Source organism: Mauremys mutica, chromosome 15 (genome assembly GCF_020497125.1).
Source record: "Mauremys mutica isolate MM-2020 ecotype Southern chromosome 15, ASM2049712v1, whole genome shotgun sequence".
In the NCBI taxonomy this organism is placed as follows: domain Eukaryota; kingdom Metazoa; phylum Chordata; order Testudines; family Geoemydidae; genus Mauremys; species Mauremys mutica.
The window spans coordinates 4,311,446-4,333,648 of record NC_059086.1 but is presented as its reverse complement, the minus strand read 5'-3'; the positions used below and the strand labels follow the sequence as shown (position 1 = coordinate 4,333,648).

General features: G+C 54.7%; 1 protein-coding gene across 2 annotated transcripts in view; it reads right to left on the bottom strand.

The window, feature by feature from the left end:
* The window catches only part of DLL3 (delta like canonical Notch ligand 3), a 289,255-nt gene that overhangs the window by 127,030 nt on the left and 140,022 nt on the right, over positions 1–22,203 (bottom strand). For both annotated transcript variants that reach the window (XM_044988212.1, XM_044988213.1), the window contains exon 10: positions 15,546–15,660. In XM_044988212.1, coding sequence (XP_044844147.1) covers positions 15,546–15,660 — 115 coding nt within the window. The remainder of the gene's footprint in view (positions 1–15,545; positions 15,661–22,203) is intronic.

Below are 22,203 nucleotides of genomic sequence, written 5' to 3'. Positions count from 1 at the left end.
CTGGCTGCCACCAAAACCACAGCAGATCCTCTCCGTATCGGGGACTTGCCGGCAAGGAGAGGGGTGGGGGAGGTAGGGGGTCCTGGGAGGGGATGGAAAGGGGGCCAGGGGAGGTGCCTGATAGGGGAAAAGGAGGGCACAACGGGACCGCGATCCCGGTTACTGTAACACACATAGGGATCCAGCTCTGACCCTGAACTCTTTCAGTTACAGGTAACCTGCCAAGGGGAAAAACTGCATCTGCTGCTTTTTGCTTCTGGACAAAAAAAATGGGAGGAAAGAACTTCTTCTCCCCCTTAAAAAAAATATTTATTTCTGCCTATATTTTCCATCAGAAACTAGGCTCTTGTCTGCTTTCCCCTGGAAGATTCTATGGAGGACTGGAAAACTTAGGGCTTTGTCTGCCCGTGGGAAATTCACACCACAGCCATGTGATTGGGTTACACCCTCACCGGTTCCAAAGAGGTGAAACCCCATTGGCTGAGAGAAGGAAGTGGCTCTGAGCCAGGCTGTTCGATCATGCACTTTTCACTCATAATGAACAGATGGGAGAAAAGCCCTCTCTGTTAAAGCGCCAACAGCCTCTACTCTTTTCAGTTAAGGGTGGAAGGAATCGACATCACTGGGTCATCCAAGGAGACCTCCAGGGGAAACAAGATTTGATGGCTCTAAGGTGCAAAAGAAGCAGAATTAAACAAAAAAATCCAAACCAACCCCTTTCAGGCCTTGTTTTAACCAGAATAAAGGGCACAGACTCCACTCCCACCAGCATAACGTCGTCGGGGGCAGACAGCACTCCGGTACATATGCAGGTCGGCCATGACACATCATGCCTATTGAAACACGTTCCAACAGAGGGATCACACCACACCAGAACCTGGGACCGTCAGCCCCAAAGCCCAGTCCTCGGCCACTCCAGCTGAAGGGGGGAACTCCGTGCCCCAATAGCAGTAGCAGGCTGATCTCTGGAGGACCAGCCGTGAAGGGCAGCGTGGCGTGCTTACGAGTGGCCCATCGGGGGAAATTGACCCACAGAGCTATTCTGGAATAGCTCCACCCGTGAACCAGCCTTTAGCCAGCACGTTACACAAGCGAACGAGAGGTTTGGTCTAACGAGCAAGGGCTGTTTCGGCTGAATTCAGGCAGGGATTTTCAGAGCCAAGGGACTTCGGAGCCTGATTCCAGATGCCACAGGTCCCTTTGGAAGGGCGAGCCCTAAAGCCCAATTCTCTGAAAAGCAGCGGCGTCACCGTGGCCCTTTGTCACCCGAATCAGTCGCTCTCGGTGCCGCACGTCAGATCTGCCGGCGGCAATAAGAGTTCGTGCCGCTGGGCCCACAGAGCCAGCCCGGCTCTAGTGGAGAGAGTTGAATTCTCTGCTCTGACGCTCCAGGCACCAAACACAGGAGATCTGGGTTCTAGCCTTGGGCCAGCTGGGTGACCTTAGGCCAGTCCCTTCTCTGTTCGGTGCCTCAGTTTCCCCTCCCACCCTTTGTCTATTTAGAGTTTGAGCTGTTGAGGGCAGTATCTGTGCAGCACCCGGCCCAATGGGATCCTGAGCTCAGGTTGGGCGGGGTGTCTGTGCTGGGGGTGGGGGAGCTGCATTTGTGTAGATACCCCACGGCAGTCAGGGCATTTCTTCTAGCCGCAGATTCTGCATCAGTGACGCACAAGGCAAACTCCCCCTCCCCCCCGCCCCAGATAACAGGGTCCTCTCTAGCAGCTGGTGCATGAAACTCCAGCTGCTAGAGAGGACCAGGCTCATACTACACCCACCCTCCCCATCACCCTCAGCAGCCATTCACAGCTGGGAAAAGCCACTTTTCCAGCACTGGGGACCAGATCATGGAGAATCAGGCCCACTGGGCAGCAGGGAATTGGGTTCGACCTCCTTTTAGTTGTAAACCAAAATACATCCGATCTGGGATCCCCGAGATACAATAAACCTGGGATTCCCCCTGCCAACTCCCCCTTTTTTACAGTCACTTCTCAGAGTAGAAACACACTTTTCATTTATTAGGTGTATTACGGTATCAGAGATGCGCCGGGCGCTGTACGGACAAACAGCAAACCCCAGGGAGGCAAGGGATGGGCCCTGCATTCAGAAGGAAGACACTGGGCTCTGTCAGGGCAGGATCACGGCGCAATCCGCACTCAAGGCCCTGGGAGCAAAGCACCCAACTCCCGTTGGACTGGAGCCTCTAATTCCCCTAGTGCCCAGGTGGGAATCCCAAGCCTATGGCTCCAGCGCCCAGGGTTTGCAGCTCAGGAAGGCGTCCGCGATGCAGGCCGGCCTGGCCCTGAGTAGAGGGGAGACGCAGGCCGCAGGGAACACTTCCGTCCCAGACTGCCATGGGGCCGACAAGGCCGGGGGAGAGCTGACAGGAGCCCGCTCCTCAGCTCCCTCCTCCCTTGGGCTCCCCTGTCTGGCCGTCTCTTGTCTTTCAGTCAGATGGCCAGCTTTTGGGGCAGCACCGTCTTTGTACAGCGCCTGACACAAGGGGGTGGGGCTTACTGTAATACACCTAATAGCAGTCAAACCGTTCCGTTCCTAGCACTGTGGGGTCCTGATCCATGACAGGCTCCTAGGTGTTACCGTAATACACCCAACAGCAACAACAAACGGACGCCACCTCGCACAACGGATTCCTGGGCCACGACTGCCACAATCCACCTAATTAATCCACAACAGGTAGGAGGGCACCAGCCCCTCACGCTACGGCAGCTGCCTCTCAAAGCGGAACGGTTTGGGTCGGATCCCACACAACCGGATCCGGGTCGGGGGGGAAGAGGCGTCTGAACCCGACAGCGCACCGCAAAGGCGGGGGAGCGAGGGGCTGGTTCGGGGGTCAGGCCCCGAGTACGCCGAATGTGGCCAGGAACGGCATTTGTGATGTGTATCGGGGGAGATGGGGACCCCCATCAGGCCGGGCGCTGTGCAGACTCAGAGACGGCCCCTGCCCTGCTCCCAGCCTCACTAGTCCCTGGGCTGCCTCTCTGCCCCCCCCCGCCCCAGGACCGGGGCAAAGAGCCTCTGTTCCGCGTCACACGCCCGCTCTGCCCTGTGTGGGTGGCACCACCAGGCAGGCAGATGGGGATTCAGGCCCCCGGTGGTGGGAATCACGCTGACCCGAGGGGCTGGTGCAGGATAGATGCAGCCTGAAAGGACACGGTGCTGCCCAAAGGGGAACCAGGCCTGGGTCGATTTCAAGGGCCAAGTTTAAAGCAGCAAAAAGGGGGAGTGGGACAGAGGCTGGAATGGAGTTAACCCCCCGCCCCCCACAATCTTTCATCCCGTCCCACCTTCCCCTCACCCCTCCAGCTCCCAACTCCCTATTACACAAACAGAGGCACACGGTCCTGATTCATCGCCCTCGGAGGCAGGGCAAAGCCACCACACGGCCAGGGAGACGCGGAACGGTTGACGCAATCTATGCTCGGAGAAGGTGCTGCGGGTCGGGAGTGAGGGGCGCCGGCAGCGCTGGTGGGGAAACTGAGGCCTGGGATAGCAGGATGCTGTGAATCAAGACTGAGGCCCCTGGCAGAGCTGTGTGTGAGGAGCCCAGGTCTGGAGAGCAGGGGGGGCTGCGGGTCGGGATTGAGGGGCACCGGCAGAGCTGCAGGGGGTGGAGCTGGGATTGCAGGGGGCTGCGGGTCGGGATTGAGGGCTGAGCTTATCCCTGCCTCTCATCAGAGCTCTCACTTGTTCAGGACCCAGCAAGCTCGGCTACAGCCCAGTTTCAAACCCCTCAGCGCTCTGGGCCCAGAGACCCCAGCGTGAGTGGGCGCAAGCTCTGCCCGCTCAGAGCGCTGCCATTTCGCCCTCGGCCAAGGCTCCGGCGGCCCCTGGGCGACCCGGCACTGCAGCGGGCCCTGAACCCAAACAGCCGAATATGCTCCCGTGACGTCTGCTCCAGCTCCCCCGACCTGGGCCCGGAATCGCATTTACCCTAAGAGACGGGCACCAAAATACTGAATCGACTCGGAGGCTGGGCAGCCCCTGGGTCTGCTCAAACCGTAGGAACCGCTTGAGAGAGACCCCCCCCTTTGCCTTCCCCTCCCCCTCCCCAGCTGCACCCCCCAGCAGCTGCTGCGCCGACCGTACACAGACAGGACAGGTGGAAAAACCTGGCTGTCCCGGGCCAGCGGGTTCCCCTCCCCCACTTTTGGGCATCTTCCCCTATTCAGGCCCGACATCCCCTCCTCCCGCGAGCTGCCCCATCCATGGTGCTAACGAGACATTGGGGGCGGGGAGGCCCTGATCTCATGTCCCCGTAGCTGATACCAGCCCCAGGCAGCCAATCCCCCATGCCCCAGACAGGACCAGCTGACCCAGAATCTGGCTGGCAACTTAGAGGAGACGCTGTGCAGAGGGTAGGGTCCACCCCCACACGCTCCTCCGGGGTCCATGCCCAGGCACGCCCAGCACCCCCCCCCTGCACACACTCATGCTGCAAAGGGACAAAGGGCCTGTTTCTCACCCCCACCCCCTTTGTATTCGGTGCAGGGATGTGGAGGCTTTAAACCCCCTTTGCTCTCCCCATCTTTTGGGGCGGCCCCTGGTGTCAGAGCAGCCTCAGGGCTACTCTAACTCATGCTCTGCCCCCTATGGGCCCTGAGGAGCAAATAATAGCCACTGTGCCACACCCCTCATCCGCCCCCTATGGGCCGTGGGGGGGCAGCGAATAGCCACAGCACAGTGCGCTCCAGCTACGTCCCTAATCCCACCCGCTTGCACCCCAGAGAGGCCTAAGCATGACTGGCAGTCAGGGCCTGAGTTACTACAACGACAATTCTGAGACGTAGGGACCTTTTCTGCTCTCATTTATACCAGGGACATGTCACTGACGCCCACGGGGTAACCACTGATTTACAACGGGGTGAGCGAGAGGGGAATCGGGCCCCGAGTCTCAGACACAAGTCAGCACCAAGCAAGTTCCACCCCGACCTTTGTGCAGGGGGCTAGGGGCAGAGTTAAGGGCATCTGGAGCCTGAACTGCACTTCCCGAGTTTCCCTCAAGATCGCGGCTTGCTTGGTAATGTCAGCATGATGCTAAGGGCGAGGCGCTGGTGGACCCGGGGCCAGCTCATGCCAAGGTCCCCGGGTCCCTACTGAACACTGACAAATACATGGCTGGGACCAGCCTGGCTCACCTGTGTGTTAGTATCATTAAAACAGGGATGATAAGAATGTGTTTAGACTTTAGAGAATGCTGCTGGCATTTGTCTGACTTATAACATCTGTATCCCCTATTGAAAATATTGGAGTGTTTGCATTACGAGCCTCTGTAAACCACCAGGGAGGAGAGGGACATTAACCAGTTTGAAATGCTGGTCTCCAGCTCAAGGCATTATGTCCTGCCCAACGAGGAAGGACCAGTCACACCAGACGGACTATTGGGGAACGTTAAAGAGGACAAAATACTTTGTTGTTTCATCTTCACTGGGAGGGGAGGAGAGTAGCCTTGCAAGTGGATTCCTCCCATCAGCTGAGTCTGCAGCTCAGAGCAGAAGCAGGGATGGGAATAAAAAAACCCTAACCAGAGCTTTAAGATTGGAAAACGTGTGTGTGTGTGTGTGTGTTCATTCACCTGCTTTAACCTTGTAAAGAACTCACTTCTTTCCTTTTCCCATGTAATAAATCTCTAGATCGTTTATTACAGGACTGGCTATGAGCGCATCTTTGGCGTGAAATTCAAAGTGGAACCGATCTGGGGTAAGTGACTGCTTCTCGGGCAGTGGAAGTCTCCTGACTATTTCTGGGATTCTCGGTGAAAGGGACTGTCTATTACACAGGTAGGCCCACCTGGCTGGCGAGACAGATCGGAGGACTCAGAGGGACCGTCTGTGACTCCATATCAAGGCAGTGATGGGGCCTGAGGAGTTTACACTTGATAACTGCTTGGTGAGATCTAGGTAGAGCCAATTTGGAGGGGGTGCCCTGGTTAGGTAGGTAGATGGATAGAGCCTAGCCCCAGTGCCGGCACAGTTTAAACTTGACATTGTGAGTTTTCAAGGTTAAGGAATCAACACAGTGAGTGAACCCCAGTCAGAGGAGGGTGGTGTGAGGGAAGACCTTGAACAGTGATGTTTGGAGAGGGGAAATCCCCGAAAGAGAAAACCCCAGTCCAGGAGCTGAGAACTTTGACCTGGCGCCGGGGAAGGAGAGTTTGTGGCGCCCAAGGACCGGCAGGCACCAGCGGAACTGGCCCGACTGCAGCGCCAATGGTGGACTTGCCAAAGAGGGAAACTGAGGCAGCAGTGGAGCGCTGCAGGCAAAGCCAGCGAGGACGCTGAGACGACGACACAGGAGGCAGCGGGAAATTCAAACCATGCAACTCAATTTACGGGAGCAGTAAAAAGGACCTTCCCCTACTGGTGAGCGCATCCCCAAACACAGGAGTGGGAGAGTCTGCCCAGTTTATACAGAGGCTGACTGTACAAATTATCGAGGAAAGCCGGCCAACGTTTTCATGCTGTGGAGGAGCAGGGACGACTGGTACCACCTGAGGGGGGGGGCACAATTTAAAGGTGTCCCCCACAAACTCGAGTCACCTCCCCCCAGCATGGCCCCCACTCCCTCTTGCCCTCTGCAGCCTCTCCCTGCAGCTCCCGGCTGTTTGCTGGTGGGTCTCTCCGGCAGCCGCAACTTGAAGCTTGCCAGCTCCAGGAGCTGCCGGCCAGGGAGGAAGCCTGGCTGGCAAACCCTGGCAGAAATCTGGGGGAGGCACGTGACTCCACGTGTGTCCCCCTCCCGACCCCATGCGTCGCCTCTGTGGCGAAAGAGGATGCTAAGGTGTAAAGAAATGTAAAGCCAATGGACGGAAAAGGTTTCGGATTCCCCGGAGACCTACTGCTCGCAGCGGAGAAACCTCTGAAGGGTCGGCAAAGTGACTTGTGTTGCATACGTAAAAACGTGTAATTTTAATGAGAAAATGGATACAGGGGCTGGGCACCGAAGGTGATCGTGGACCGGTTTGATCTGATGACCCAGGAGCAATTGTCAGGGGTAGTTACAGGTGAGAGGAAGGAGCCGTCCGTGACGACAAACCTTCCCCAGTTTTTGAGGCTGCAGAAATTGCTGATGAATATGTTGAATCAAGGACCCATGAGAGATGGGGGGGCAAATCCCAGGGGAGGGGAAATACCCCTGTGCCACAGAAGTGACTGGAAATAGACCGAACCCCAACTCTGATGATAAAAAAACCCCCAAGCGAGTCCAGGTTTAAAGCCCCTAGCAAAAGGGCAGGCAGGTATTCTGCCATCACCATGAGGCTCCCAGCCATATAAACCCAAACTGCCCCAATCTTAACCCCACCCGCCCCAGTGAATGCCACTACAATCACTCCAGAGGCAGCAGTCGGGCAGGAGGAAATCGGGTCAGGATTGAGCCTTGGGAGAGGAACGAAGGATTTACTAAGAATGCTAAAGGTAAATGACGCAGGCTGGAAGGACCCGAGGGACGCAAGGAAAGTTTGATAAAAGAGGAAGACCGGTTTCCTGGTGAGAGTTTAACTATCTTAGCTTTGGCCGAAAGCCCTGGGACTCCCCCATCGCCAAGATTTACTTCCAGGGTGAGGATTTTGAAGGTGAGCTCGGTGCGGGCATGAGGAATCTACTTCCCGCTGCTGTTTTGATAGGTACCGATACTGCAGCCATGCCTAGCGGGTTCATATCATAACTCGCAGCTGGGAAGAGTCTGGCTCTGCCATGGCTATGGACAGCAGGGGGCGCTGCAAGAGACAGGGGCGGGAAAGTGCCCTCAGGCCTTTATCAGCCGAAAGACGGAGTTTGTCCCCGCCGGAAAGTCTGATCTCGAGTTGAATGGAGACTCACCAGGACGAGGAGAGGAAGGCGGCTCACAAGAACACCCCGGCTGAGGGAGGCAAGGGGAGATGTTCTCCAGGAGGTGGTTGGCTGTACAGGGAGGCTCCCGGGTGAGGTTTACAAGCAGGTGCTTGTGCCGGAGGCGTGGAGGACGCAGGGTTGCCCCTTTGCCAGACACTTCGGGGTGGAGAGAAGCCGTGAGACGCTCAAACGGAATTTGTAGCAGCCCCACAGGTTGGCGAGAGTAACAAGTTACTGGGGAAGTTGCACCTTACGATAGAGGTGTAGGAGGTTAGAATCATAGAATCTCAGGGTTGGAAGGGACCTCAGGAGGTATCTAGTCCAACCCCCTGCTCAAAGCAGGACCAAACCCAACTAAATCATCCCAGCCAGGGCTTTGTCAAGCCTGACCTTAAAAACCTCTAAGGAAGGAGATTCCACCACCTCCCTAGGGAACCCATCCCAGTGCTTCACCACCCTCCTAGTGAAAAAGTTTTTCCTAATATCCAACCTAGGCCTCCCCCACTGCAACTTGAGACCATTGCTCCTTGTTCTGTCATCTGCCACCACTGAGACCAGCCGAGCTCCATCCTCTTTGGAGCCCCCTTCAGGTAGTTGAAAGCAGCTATCAAATCCCCCCTCACTCTTCTCTTCTGCAGACTAAACAATCCCAGTTCCCTCAGCCTCGCCTCATAAGTCATGTGCTCCAGCCTCCTCATCATTTTTGTTGCCCTCCGCTGGACTCTCTCCAATTTTTCCACATCCTTCTTGTTCCAAGGACCCAGCAAGGGATTTCTGCAGACACCACCCATCACTTGGAGGGCGAGATTTTCACAATGATATAAATGGCAGTGACTGACTTGACGAGTGATTGCTGCCCAGCGGGTGCCGAAGGGTTCCCATGCTGGTGGGGAAGAGCAGGAGGTGAGGGGTGTCACGTAACCGTCTGGGCTTGTTAAAGGGACTGGCTAGAACTGACACAGATCAATGGAGAGTCCAGAAAGACAACGGGCACCCTCAGGGCGGGACGGTCACCTCTAGCAACCACCAGCCAAGAGGAAGGAGATTTCCACCGCTCTGCAGGGCCGCAGAGCGCAACCCCAGCCGGAGAACAAAGGGGAAAAGTGTCAGCTGGCAGGGTTAAAAGCAGGGCAGAGCGCTCGCTTAGGACTGACCGCCAAGGAGAGGGAGAGGGAGCCAGAACACGCTAAGGAGGTGTTTGCCAGAGGGTCTGTCGATATCGTGAGGCCCCTACCCGGACCTTCGTTGAACGGAAAGAAATATATGGACTGGTTGTGGTAGATCCTGCCAGCAGCTCTAATATAAACGCTGAAACTGGCTACTGCCCTAAGCACCGCTCTAGCAGAGTACGTTTTCCCCAGAAAATCTTGTCAGACTGCGGTGCAAATTTCACATCTGTGGTTTTCAAGAAGTTCCGGGAGTTTTGTGGCGCGAGCCGTGGGTAGGCTGCTCCCATCAGACAGACATTAATGGTCTGGTAGGAAAAGATTCAACGGGACACTGGAGTCTTTGCTGAGGATGGGTGTTACGTGGCAGGAGAATGACTGGGATGTGTACCAGAGTGGACCCCACGAATCTACGGGGTTCACCCCCTTTGAGCTCCTTTATAGCAGACAAGTGAGGGAAGCCCAAGGTTAAATTTGAAGCTCTCGGGTGTGTGGGGCAGAGGAGACAGGACGGCCTGTAGCATGTCACTTTGTTTTAAAGCGAATTTAAAAGCTAGGATGGATTGGAAGGATTTGGGGGGTCTCGGCTGCTCGGTGTGACAGGCAGGCTGCAAAAAGACCGATAGCAAAAGGCGACTTGGTGCTAGTGTTGATTCCAGTGAGGAAGAAGAAGAAGAGGCAAGATCTGGGAGGGACCTTTCGAGGAGACGGAGAGGGAACGAGGTGGCTTATGACGTAAGGAAGCCGGGTGGCAGGGGAGCTGTGCAAACAGTGTCTGCCAATAGACTGAAAGCTTCCCAAAAAACGGGGGGGAAAACCTGATTTGCTGATGAGGGAACATTTCCCCCCCCTTTAATTGACCTGGTCAGGGAGAGTAAAGAAGAGACTCCGCTGGAGAGCGGCGAGATTTGGGAAGGTGTTAGACCCAATACTGGAAACACCCCACAGGCGGGTATTTTCCAACCAGCCAGGTTTACCTAACAAAGCAGTGCCTTCCGTTGAAACCAGAGGGCCCACCCTGCCCCTACCACGCCAAAGGAACTGATCCGGGAGGAAGTGGAACGCAGGATAGATACGGGAGGGATGGGGGCATCTCCTATTGTCACGGTACCTAAAAGGGATAAGACCAGGAGACGGTGTGTAAATTTTAGAAGGGTGGACGCTATTCACCAACCTGACCCTGACGCCACACCCTGGAGAGGGGATCTACTGGAGGACCATGCAAAATTCATAATGAGTCTGGCTTTGACTATTGGCAAATTCCCTTAGACACTGCGGCCTAGGAGAAGTCAGTGTTCATAGTGGACTCTGGTCTATAGGAGTTTATGGTTATCATAGAATATCAGGGATGGAAGGGACCTCAGGAGGTATCTAGTCCAACCCCCTGCTCAAAGCAGGACCAATCCCCAGACAGATTTTTGCCCCAGATCCCTAAATGGCCCCCTCAAGGATTGAACTCACAACGCTGGGTTTAGCAGGCCAATGCGCAGGGGCGGCTCTAGGCACCAGCAAAACAAGCTGGTGCCTAGGGCGGCAAAATGTAGGGGGCGTCCCCTGCCGCCGGGGAGGGCGGGAGGCTGGGCTGGCGGACCTGCCGCAGTCAGGCCGGCGGGCGGTCCACGGGCGCCCCGGGCCGTGGGGACCGCCCGCAGGCATGACTGCGGCGGGTCCCCTCTTCCCGCGGCTCCGGTTGAGCTCCCGCAGGCATGCCTGCGGCAGGTCAACCGGAGCCGCGGGACCACGGCTCGTCCCGGGCTCCGGTTGACCTGCCGCAGTCATGCCTGCGGGAGCTTAACCGGAGCCGTGAGAAGAGGGGACCCGCCGCAGGACCGGGGAAGGGCGGCGCAGCGCACCGCGCTGCTTGGGGCAGCCTGATTTCTAGAGCCGCCCCTGCCAATGCGCTATCCCTCCCGCTATTGGATTAATCAGTGCAGGGGCTCCCTTTCAGAGGCCCATCAATGAGACGTTGCTGGGTTTGCAGACTTTCGCCGATGTAGACGACTTGGCTATTTTTAGTGGTTCCCGGCAAGACCACCTGAGCCATGGGGGAATTGTAGTGCAGAGGCTGAGAGAAGCCAGCCGCCCCGGCAAAGGGTGGGTCCACGTGCAAGCTGGGAGGCTGCAGGGGTACGACACGGAGGACACAGGGTGAGCAGCCGCTGTATTCACCCTGCCCCTTTAAAAGGGGAAGCATTCAGAATGGGCCTGCCCCGCAAACCAAGGAGCAGATCATCATTCCCAGCAGACTGGAAAGGGCTTTAGTGACACTGTGTCCCTTACGAAAAAGGGGGAAGCCAGATCAGGTGATAGGGACTGGGGCCTGGAAAAAACTGACCCCCCCCCCCCCCCCGGAACAGAACTGTCCTGGAGAGGGAAGGTTACGCCATCATTTGGACGATTAAGCAACTTAAGCCTTAACTGTAAAAATGTAACGTTTTAATAGATCACTCCCTGCTAATATGGTTGCAACCAAGCCAAAGCCAATCCCAACCTCCTAGGCTGGAGCCGAGCTCTGCAGGAGTACGACATGGAAAAAAAATCTGTATCAAGGGAAAAGAAAACGTAGTGGCCGATGCCTTGTCAAGAACAGAGAGACGCTGAAGAGCATGCAGGAGTGTCAGCGACACCCCTTCCTACAGTGTTTGCATGGGGGGGGTGGCATGCTGGCAGACTCGGGGCCAGCTCATGCCACGGTCCCCATGTCTCCACTGAACACTGGCAAATACATGGCTGAGACCAGCCTGGCTCACCGGTGTCTTAGGATGGTTAAAACAGGCATTAGGAGGAGAAGAATGTGTTTAGACTTTAGGGAATGCTCATGAGTCGCTGCCAGCATCCATCTCACTTATAACATCTGTGTCCCCCGTGGTAAGGTAATATCTGAGCGTTCGCATTATACCCCTCTGTAAATCACCAGAGAGGAGAGGGACATTAACCAGTGTGAAATGCTGGTCTCCAGCTGAAGGCGTTATGTCCTGCTCAACAAGGAACACCAGCCACAGCAGATGAACTATTGTGAAAGGTTAAAGAGGACAAAAGATTTTGTTGTTTCATCTTATTAAGAGGGGAGGAGAGTAGACATGCAAGTGGATTCCTCCCATCAGCTGAGTCTGCAGCTGAGAGCAGAAGCGGGGAAGGGAATAAAAAAAAACCCTAATCAGAAGGAATTAGATCTTTGTGTGGCTTGGACTCTGGGGGAAAAGGATGACTAGGCATAAGCAAGAGATCCCCAGTGTTTAGCCTAAGTTAGCTCCAAAGGACACACAGAACTTGCTTATTATAGGAGCTGCTATTACTTTTTGAAATTTAAGATTGGAACTCGCTTGTGTGTGTGGTATGTTCACCTGCTTTAACCTCGTAAAGAACTCGCTCATTTCATTTTCCCATGTAATAAATCTCTCGCTAGCCAGTCCTGTAATAAACTATGAGCATTGTCTGGTGCGAGATCTGAAGTGCAATTGATCTGGGGTAAGCGACTGGTCCCTGGGGACTGGGAGTAACCTGAATTTTGCTGGGATTTTTGGTGTCAGGGGCCATCTATCACACAGGTAGGTGCACCTGCAGGGCGAGAGAGACCAGAGAACCCACGGGGACTGTCTGTGACTCCATATCAAGGCCGTTGCAGCGCCTGAGGAATTCACACTTGATAGTTGGTCGGTGAGACCGAAGGATAGAATGACAATCATTACAGGGCTTGTGCCCTGGTTCCTAACAGCCTGCACTGAGGCTGGTATCGTGCCCTTGAGCCACTGCAGGACAGCTTGACAAAGGGATTGCGGGGCGGGCTGGGGGTAGCCAGAGACCGATTCTGACCACAGTCAGGGCCCGATCCTGTGCCGCTGACATCAGCAGCATCCGGAGCTAGATCCACTCCCTTACACCTGGGGTAAATCAGGTGTAGCCTCGTCAGAACCAGGTCCCTTCCCTCCATGCTCCCTGGGGTTCCCCAGGCTCCTGGGGGCTGGTTGGTTGAACTCTCCCGGCAGCAAGCAGCCTGGGCCGGCCTCAACGAAGGAATTAGGGCCGCAATCGCCCCTCGCTGCCCTGCTGGACTCTTTGGCTCAAATGGCCTGGGCGCCTTGCTGAGTCCCCTCCAGTGCAACCCAGATCCCGGCTGGATTTGAGCGGAGGAGATGATCAGAGAAGCCCAAGTTACAAACGCACCAGGCAGCATCGCTGCCGGAAGCCAGGGAGGTGCTTCCCCCAGTGGGCCCCTGGCGATACCAGCAGAACCCCTGTCCCTACTGGGCCCAGATTGAGGGGAGGAACCCCAGAGCCCGTCCCGTGCAGCCCGGGGCTGAGCGCCCCGGCAAGGACACCTCGGGCTATGCCCATGCCTCACGCCAGCAGGCCTGGGGGGGGGGGCTGCCAAAAGCTGATAATTGGAGCAGGTTACTCCCAGGAGGCGTTACAGGGGTATTACGCCCCAGCTACCACAGCTCTGCAGCTGCACCTACTGCAAACCCGCCCAGCCCGGCTCAGGCTCCATAATCCCCAGCGCCGCACCCAGCCTGCCTACAGAATGAACCAAGACTCCCAGAGGGACCCGGGGACCCCTTGAGGCCAGCTGGCAGAGGGGTTTACAGGGACGCGCTGAAGTCAACACAAGAGGTGGCAAAGGAAGGTCCCTCCCACGGTCGTCCTAACCGGCGCGAGAGGTCCATAAGGATGATATTTAAGCAGCTACATGTGCACCCGGTTTCACTAGAAAGGGATCACGGCCAGTCCAGCCGGGAGGAGAAGTTTTGCTCACTCAAAGTCTGTCAGTTGAGATTGTAGCTTGTTCGTTCAGTCTAGCAGGCGGGTGAAGGTTTTATTTCACCCGTAACCAGTTGTTTCCAAGACTTCTGCTCTACTGGCATCGGCTGAGCAAACTGATTCTTGATTTCACTACAAACATATTTAAGGGCTGGTCTCTTTCTCCAACAAAGACACGTCTCTAATAGCCAGAGACCAGCACGGCTACACCCACCCTGCAAATCTCCAAGGGCTGGAAGTGAAGCAGCGATTGGAGGTGAAGCTGGATGCTGTTTCTTTGGGACCAGCCGATCTGTGAATTCTGCCCAGTGGATCAGGGGCTGCGCCTGCCACGGGGAAGCCTGGGGGCGGGCGTCCACCTGGTGCCAACCTGAGCGGGCTAAGCAGGGAGTGCTCGTGTTGCCGGTGACCCCCCAGCAAGTACAGACAAAGCTTCCTGACGCTAAGGGGAGGTGGAAGCGAGCCGCCGCACAGCTCTGGGGACCCCGGGAAGCATCACAGGCTACCCTGAGGGATCTTTAAGAATTTGGGCCTCCCCGAACCGATCGGCACAGCTGACTCCCTGCAAAGGGGAGGGGAGGAGAGCCCCTCGTTCTCACTGGGTTTCTCCCTCTCTCTCGGCAGCCAGCTCCCGGACAGGCGCTCAGCACCACCTAACCCATGCTGGAGCGGACGGCAGCGCGGCGCCAGCGGGAGTTTTTAATATGTTAAGGACGGCGCCAGAGCTCAGCGAATTGGGTGTGACCCCCCCCCCCACAGCACAGTCCCCGTTTTCTTATCAGCAGCCCCCACACGAACGCACGCTGCACCCATCGCTCAGTGCTGAAAAACCAGGGGCCACCCTGCCATCGGGGAACACTCTGCACCACAGAGCCCGCGTCGCCACCCCCTCCCCGCCCCCCATTTGCTTGGCGTGGCGTCCCCCATTGTCACTCTGGCATCAGTCGGCGTGGTTCCATCTCTCCCCTCCCGCGCGTGCACACACGGGGGTGTTTTAAGGGCTAGATTGGTGCTGGTGAGCGCTCACTCCCCACAGGGCAATATGAGGATATAACGCCCTCAGCTACAATAGCTCCACTACTGCGCTTGCTCCCCACAGCGCCCCCTTGAGCATAGTTCCAGTACTGCACCTGCCCCAGGCCAGTGCTCATTCCCCACAGCACCCCCTTGGGGCCTTAGTGGATACACCACCCCAGCTACCCTAACTCCAGTACTGCACCTGTTCCAGGTGAGTGCTCACGCCCCACAGTGCCCCCCGGGGGCAGTAAGGGGGTATAACACCCCAGGTACCACAGCTCTGCTGCTGCAGCTGCTCCAAGCCATCCCAACCCGACCCACGGGATTCAGCAAAAGCAGCCGGCTTTGCGTTCTGCCCGAAAAACACCTGGAAAGGAAAGCGATGAGCTTATACGCGGCCGCCCGCAGGGGGCGCTGCTGCCAGCATGCAATGCAGCCGCTCTAAAGCTGCCACCACAGCCCCCTGCCTCCCCCATGGGTAGACACTGCTGGCAGTTCCTACCCATTGCAATCACCCCCCCTGCCCCCCCACCCCCGCACACACACACACACACACTGGTCTTAGCTTCATGCACCTTGGGGTCATGCACGTTACCCCCACCTCCCCGGAGGAGCGGGCATGCGGCTCGGGGTGGGGCTGGGGCGGCAGGAAGCACGCGCGCCAGGGCTGGCGGGGTTAGGGATTGGCAGGGGTGGCGAGGAACGAGCGGGAGAGGGGATTGGGGGAGGTCGCAAGCGCACCGCGTATCTTCATTACCTCGGTGGCAAAGATGCAGGGCTCCGTCTGGTCCGGGATAATATAAATGGGGCGATAGGGGCCTTCTTTGGGGTACCCAGCAGGGGCACGGGAGAAGATCGGTTCCGATTTCTTACTGTGAGAGAGAGAAAAAAAACAGCATGAGTGATGGGGGTGAGGGGGACACGAGATTACGTGGCCACGGCAAGAGGGCCTGAATAAATCCTGACCACCAGGAGGCGATATGTGGGCGGTATCATGAGGTCACGGCCCGTGGCCTCTGTTCACCCGGTTAAAAGGGGGAATCAAGACCGAGCAGGGAGGCTGGAACCAGCTGTAATATCCAGTGGTTGAAGCCAGGAACAAGGAGCCAGGACTGCTGGGTTCTCCTCCCAGCTCGCTGTGTGACCTTGGCTGAATCAAGCAGACTAGGGGAATTATGTACCCGGCTTCCATTAAAATAATCAGATGGACTGTGGTACTGCCGAGGTGCCCCAGTGATGGAGCAGGGCCCTATGGTTCTAGGAGCTGTACATTTTTATTGCTATTAGGTGTATTACAGTAGTGCTTGAACCATGGGGATCCTGGTCCATCCTTGAATGCTATCGTAATTCACCTAATAGCAATAAAAATATCTTATGGGACCCCAATCACAAACCTGGCCCCCATTGTGCCAGGCGCTGTACGAACAGCGAACAACCAGGATGGTCCCTGCCCCAGCGAGCTTCCAATTTAAGTATAAGACAGGAGACGACAGCTGGGGAGATGCAGACGACAGCACGAGGAAACAACCGGCGAAAGATGGTCAGCAAGACGGGCTGGGCATGCTGGCACAGGGACAGCAAAGGAGACAATGCAGATGTTTAAAGGGAGCTCCTTCCAACTGGGGCCGCTCTCTCTGGCCTGACTCAGCCCCGAATCTCTGTGCGGATCTACAGCGTGCATCTCCTCTCTGCTCAGCATCCGGCCGGCCTGCGTCCCAGTCTCTCAAACCAGAACTCGTCAGCTTAGAAAAATCAAGCTGGCAACGTCTCCAATAGGGCAGATGACTCCCCCGTCCCACCCCTACCCCAAATCCCAGATGACTGGCTAGAGCATCAAAAAGGTTTTGTTAGCCATATATAAGGCATAGTATACACCATGTTAATGGGTATTATGCACACAGTATTAATATACATTATACATAGAATATCAGGGTTGGAGGAGACCTCAGGAGGTATCTAGTCCAACCCCTGCTCAAAGCAGGACCAACCCCAACTAAATCATCCCAGCCAGGGCTTTGTCAAGCCTGACCTTAAAAACCTCTAAGGAAGGAGATTCCACCACCTCCCTAGGGAACCCATTCCAGTGCTTCACCACCCTCCTAGTGAAATAGTGTTTCCTAATATCCAACCTAGACCTCCCCCACTGCAACTTGAGACCATTGCTCCTTGTTCTGTCATCTGCCACCACTGAGAACAGCCGAGCTCCAACCTCTCTTTGGAACCCCCTTTCAGGTAGTTGAAGGCTGCTATCAAATCCCCCCTCACTCTTCTCTTCTGCAGACTAAACAAGCCCAATTCCCTCAGCCTTGCCTCGTAAGTCATGTTTTCCAGCCCCCTAATAATTTTCGTTGCCCTCCGCTGGACTCTCTCCAATTTGTCCACATTCCTTCTGTAGTGGGGGGACCAAAACTGGACACAATACTCCAGATGTGGCCTCACCAGTGCCAAATAGAGAGGAATAATCACTTCCCTCGATCTGCTGGCAGTGCTCCTACTAATATAGCATGTAAGTATTTGGAAGTTACATATTATGCTCTCCCCACAATTCTGTTCACCCATGTAACGTATCCCATCATATGCTGCAAAGCTGAGGCCAGGTTTGGCATTAAAAATAGGATGCCTGTCACAGCCAAGGCACATAAACCGTGTGTCCCAGCACGGGGAAGGATTTACCTCGACGCTCAACTCTTTTGCAAGGTAGTATCCAAATCAGAAAATAAGTGAAGTGCAGAACAAAACCAAGTTACGGAACTGTTACAAACTGGTGGGTTGGATTTTAGCGATGGGTACAGAGTTCTGTAACTTGTAAAAAAATCAGACTGTAAATACTACGGGCTGACATGCAAATCTTTGAAGCACACCTTCTGTGTAAGGTGAACACACCTCTTTTCGTATTGTACTACTTTGTCCTTAGACAATAAATCGAGCCAAATTTGATTATTTGATCAAGAGACCAAATAAGAACAAACCTTGAGTGCAGGGTGGATTTAAAAAATGATTTTTTGGAAACAATTAAAATAATCTGATTTTTATTCATTTCAATTATAATAAGGTTTTTTTTAAAAGCTTGTTTGAAACAAAATTTGATTAAATGCAAAATATATGTTAAGACCTAAATTTATAATCTCTGCAAACATTTAAATAGAAAAATAAATATGCTGAATCCATAAGCCACTATCAAAATTACCGAGTTAAAGGCTGCTTTTTCCATATAAAGAAAGAATCAAGGGAAAAAACAGTTAACTTTTGAGGTCAAGCTTTATAAATATGGCACAATACATCATGTATTGTATTATGGTCTTGTTTCATTTAATAAAAATAAATTTTTTATGCTGTTGGGTGTGTTTAATTTCATTCCAGTGACCATCCTAATGCAGTTTGACAAATCATGAGCAAAAAAATTATTTATCTAGCAAATAAGCAATATCATTCACCATTCTCCAACATACTAAAACTGCACAACTAATAAGAACCTGAAAATACTAAGCTATAATTGCTCAAATAAATAAATATAGGTATATTGGTTCCTAGGTAGCAAAAAGATACCAAATCTAGTGGAAAGGCTCGATTTCCTTGTAAATCAATGTGTTTTTAAATGGTTCTATCAAGCAACGAGACTGTCCCTTTGTTTAGAAAATAAAGGAAGCACGAATGGATGAGATGATTACAATCGAGGATTTAAACGCAGCATTCCACCTGATGATTTAAATCAACCCACCCTACACAAGTATAGGCAGACAACTGGCTGCACCTTTTAGTCAATATTATTTAGGCATCTAAAGATGCTGGCAGGCCCCTAGCACAATTGTCAAAAGCATCTAAGTACCTAACTCTCATGGGCACTTCTGAACCCCGCCCAGGTGTCTGTCTACCTGCATCTTCAGGTGTTGTGACAAAGTTCCTCCTCTACCCTGGTGGGTCCTGCACTTATTGGCAGATTTGCTCACCTCAAAGATCTTCCCCTCTGGTGGGGCCCACAGTCCAGGTCAACTCCTCCTGGGTCTGATCAGGAGTTGGGAGGTTTGGGGGGGAACCCAGGCCCGCCCTCTACTCCGGGTTCCAGCCCAGGGCCCTGTGGATTGCAGCTGTCTAGAGTGCCTCCTGTAACAGCTGCATGACAGCTACACCTCCCTGGGCTACTTCCCCAGGGCCTCCTCCAAACACCTTCTTCATCCTCACCACAGGACCTTCCTCCTGGTGTCTGATAACGCTTGTATTCCTCAGTCCTCCAGCCCAGCCCAGCCCAGCCCAGCCACACCCTCTCAGCTCCTTGCACCTCTTGCTCCCAGCTCCTCACACGTCCCCCACAAACTGAAGTGAGCTCCTTTTTAAACCCAGGTGCCCTGATTAGCTGCCTTGATTGGCTGCAGGGGATCTAATCAGCCTGTCTGCCTTAATTGGTTCTAGCAGGTTCCTGATTACTCTAGTGCAGCCCCTGCTCTGGTCACTCAGGAACAGAAAACTACTCATCCAGTGACCAGTATATTTCCCCTCTACCAGACTCCTGTACCCCACTGGGTCTGTTACAGTGTCTAAAGGCCTTTGACAATCTGCCCCCATGTTCATAAGAATAGGGTTTTCCCCTTTACTGTTACAGTAGAAAAAGGAAACTTTCAGCAATTTCAGGCTTGAGTGCTGAACGAAAGGCAGAACCAGACAGTGTAACTAGCTAGTCTCAGCTGACGTAACGCGAGGCAGCTGATGTCAACCGAACGCTGTCAGCGGCTAGACTGAAATGTCGCCCCCACTGATTTAACTTACCCACTATACGGCCTTAACGCCACCTCGGCGAGAGGCGTAGCCCTTAGGTCAACGTCCGCAACGCAGTGTCTACGCCAGAGGTCCCCAACCTCTTTCGTCTGGCGAGCCACGGAGGACCGTGGCGGCGGACGAGCATCCGGACGAAATTCCGCCGACAAGCGGCAACGTCAATAAGCGTCGCCACCAAAATGCCGCCAAAAAGCAGCAGCATCCAGAGGCGTCGCCACCGAAATACCGCCGAAAATCGGCAGTGACGCCGCTGGATGACGCAGCTTGTCGGCGGCATTTCGGCAGATGCTCGTCCGCCGGCCAGTACGCGGGGGCACTTAGACACCCCGGCGGGTGCCATGGCGCCCACGGGCACCGCGTTGGGGACCCCTGGTCTACGCTGACACTACATCAATTGTTGCTGCCTTTCAGAAGCCATCCCACAATGCCCTACGCTGACAGTTCAATCGGTGCAAGACAGGGAGCGTCGTGTGGGCGAGCGGAAGCGATTTAATAACTGCGGTGGCCATACGGCGCCGTAACCGAGGTCGACGTCAGTTTTGTAGCACAGACTTGCTCTGATAAAACTGCCCCAACTGAGGCAAACTTGTAGAGGAAGGATTTAAAACACACACAGCGCTACCAGCCCAAGCATTCGAAATCACCACTTGGGCCCTAAAAATCAGGAAATCGTGCATGCTTTGTCTAAAGACAAAAGTTGACCCGTTTTAACGACCCCTGGCATAGTCAGAGAGGTACAACAGCTGTCGTGTGGTCATAGAAATAGGGTATCACAATATCCCCTAGCTCTTCTACAGCATGTTTCATCAGCAGATCTCAAAGCTCTTTGCAAAGCAGGGCAGGATTATTATCCCCATTTTACAGATGGGGAAACTGAGGCACAGAGGGGCACTGACTTGCCCAAGGTCACCCAGCAGGCTAGGAACTGAGCCGGGACTAGAACCCGGGTCTCTGGAGTACTCCATCCCCCAGGCCACACTGCCTCCATCCAGGTAGGGGAATTATCTCTAGTGATAAAAGGCGATTCTGTCTTGGTATAACTGCAGTCACACGAGGACTTGCACCAGTAGAACTGTATTAGGGTTACCACACATCCGGGATTTCCCCCGACATGACCTCTCTTTTTTGATCCTCCGCCCTCTGTCCTGGCGGATTTTTCAAATAAGAGGAAATATCCAGGATTTTTGCAGTGCAGAAAGAGCAATCTCCGCACCCCGATTGGTCCCTTCCCTGCATTCACTGGATCCTGCCCACCCTGACCCGGCCCGCCAGGTAAGCGGAGCCAGCAAGCGCCTCTCGGCCGGGCCACCTGTCCCGCTGCGGGGCTTCAGACTCCAGCTGGGATGGGTGACAGGGCCAGGCCCTGGTTCCCTGCCCTGCGGACGGGGAGAGGCCTGCAGGGAGGCGCTGATTGACAGGCTGGCAATGCGTAAGGCCGCCCAGAGGGGGGGGCAAGTGGGGCAATTTGCCCCAGGCCCAGCAGGGGCCCCATGAGAGTTTTTCGGGGGCCCTGGAGTGGGGTCCTTCACTCACTCCGGGGGCCCTGGAAAACTCTCGCGGGGCCCTGGAGCTTCTGCTCCGGGTCTTCGGTGGCGGGGGCGGTAGGTCCCACTTCAGCGGTAATTTGGCGGCAGGGGGCCGCCGCCGCGCGTCTTCGGGGCACTTCGGTGGCAGGTCCCGGAGCGGAAGGACCCCCCGCCGCCGAAGACCCCAGGCCCCCTGAATCCTCTGGGCGGCCCTGGCACTGCGTCCTGGACCTGCACCAGCCTCCCTGCCACCACAACAGGGAGTGTGACCCTGCCCCCCACCTCGACAGTGAAGCCGCAGGTATCCCCTCCAGCACCCCCGCAAGTTCTCGCCTAATCTTGGGACACCTGGAGCTGGGTCTTCGAGGATTAAAAACACCAAATATTGCAAGACGTGCCATCAAATTGCAAACGTTGCTAACAGAAACGGACTTAAAAATAACAAGAAGTGACACGATACTTTTTTTTTAAAAAAAGATTCCCGTCTTAGTCAATTGCAGCCAACAGGTTCTAGAAAGGTTTGATGTGCGTCCATTGCTGGATGCCAGACTTCTGAAACCTTGAGCTCGTCTTTCCAAGCAGCTCAGGGTGTTGGGTCCTGAGTGTTGCTGAAAATCCAGTTGCGAGTGTCACAGTGGGAGCTGCTGCGAGGTTTTGCAAATCGGCCTTTTCTGTAGGTAGGTCTGTGGGAGCAGAGCTCTGGAAAACAAACTGCATGCCCAGTTGTGTGTGCGGAGTGTTAAAAGCTACACAGTGGGGTCTGTGTCTGGGAGAACCCAGCATCTCAGAAAATCATAGATTTGTAGATTTCAAGGAGAGAATGAGCAAAGAATCCTGTGGCACCTTATAGACTAACAGAAGTTTTGCAGCATGAGCTTTCGTGGGTGAATACCCACTTCTTCGGATGCAAGCAGTGGAGAGAATGGACCACCATGATCATAGTCTGACCTCCTCTATAACCCCGGCCAGCAAACGGCACTGAATGAATCCTGTCTGATCTAGAGCAGATCTTTTAGAAAACTGTCTAATCTTGGTTAAAAAAAAAGAAACCGCCAGTGCTGGAGAATCCACCAGGACCCTTGGCAAATTGTTCCAAAGCGTAATTACCCTCACTGTTAG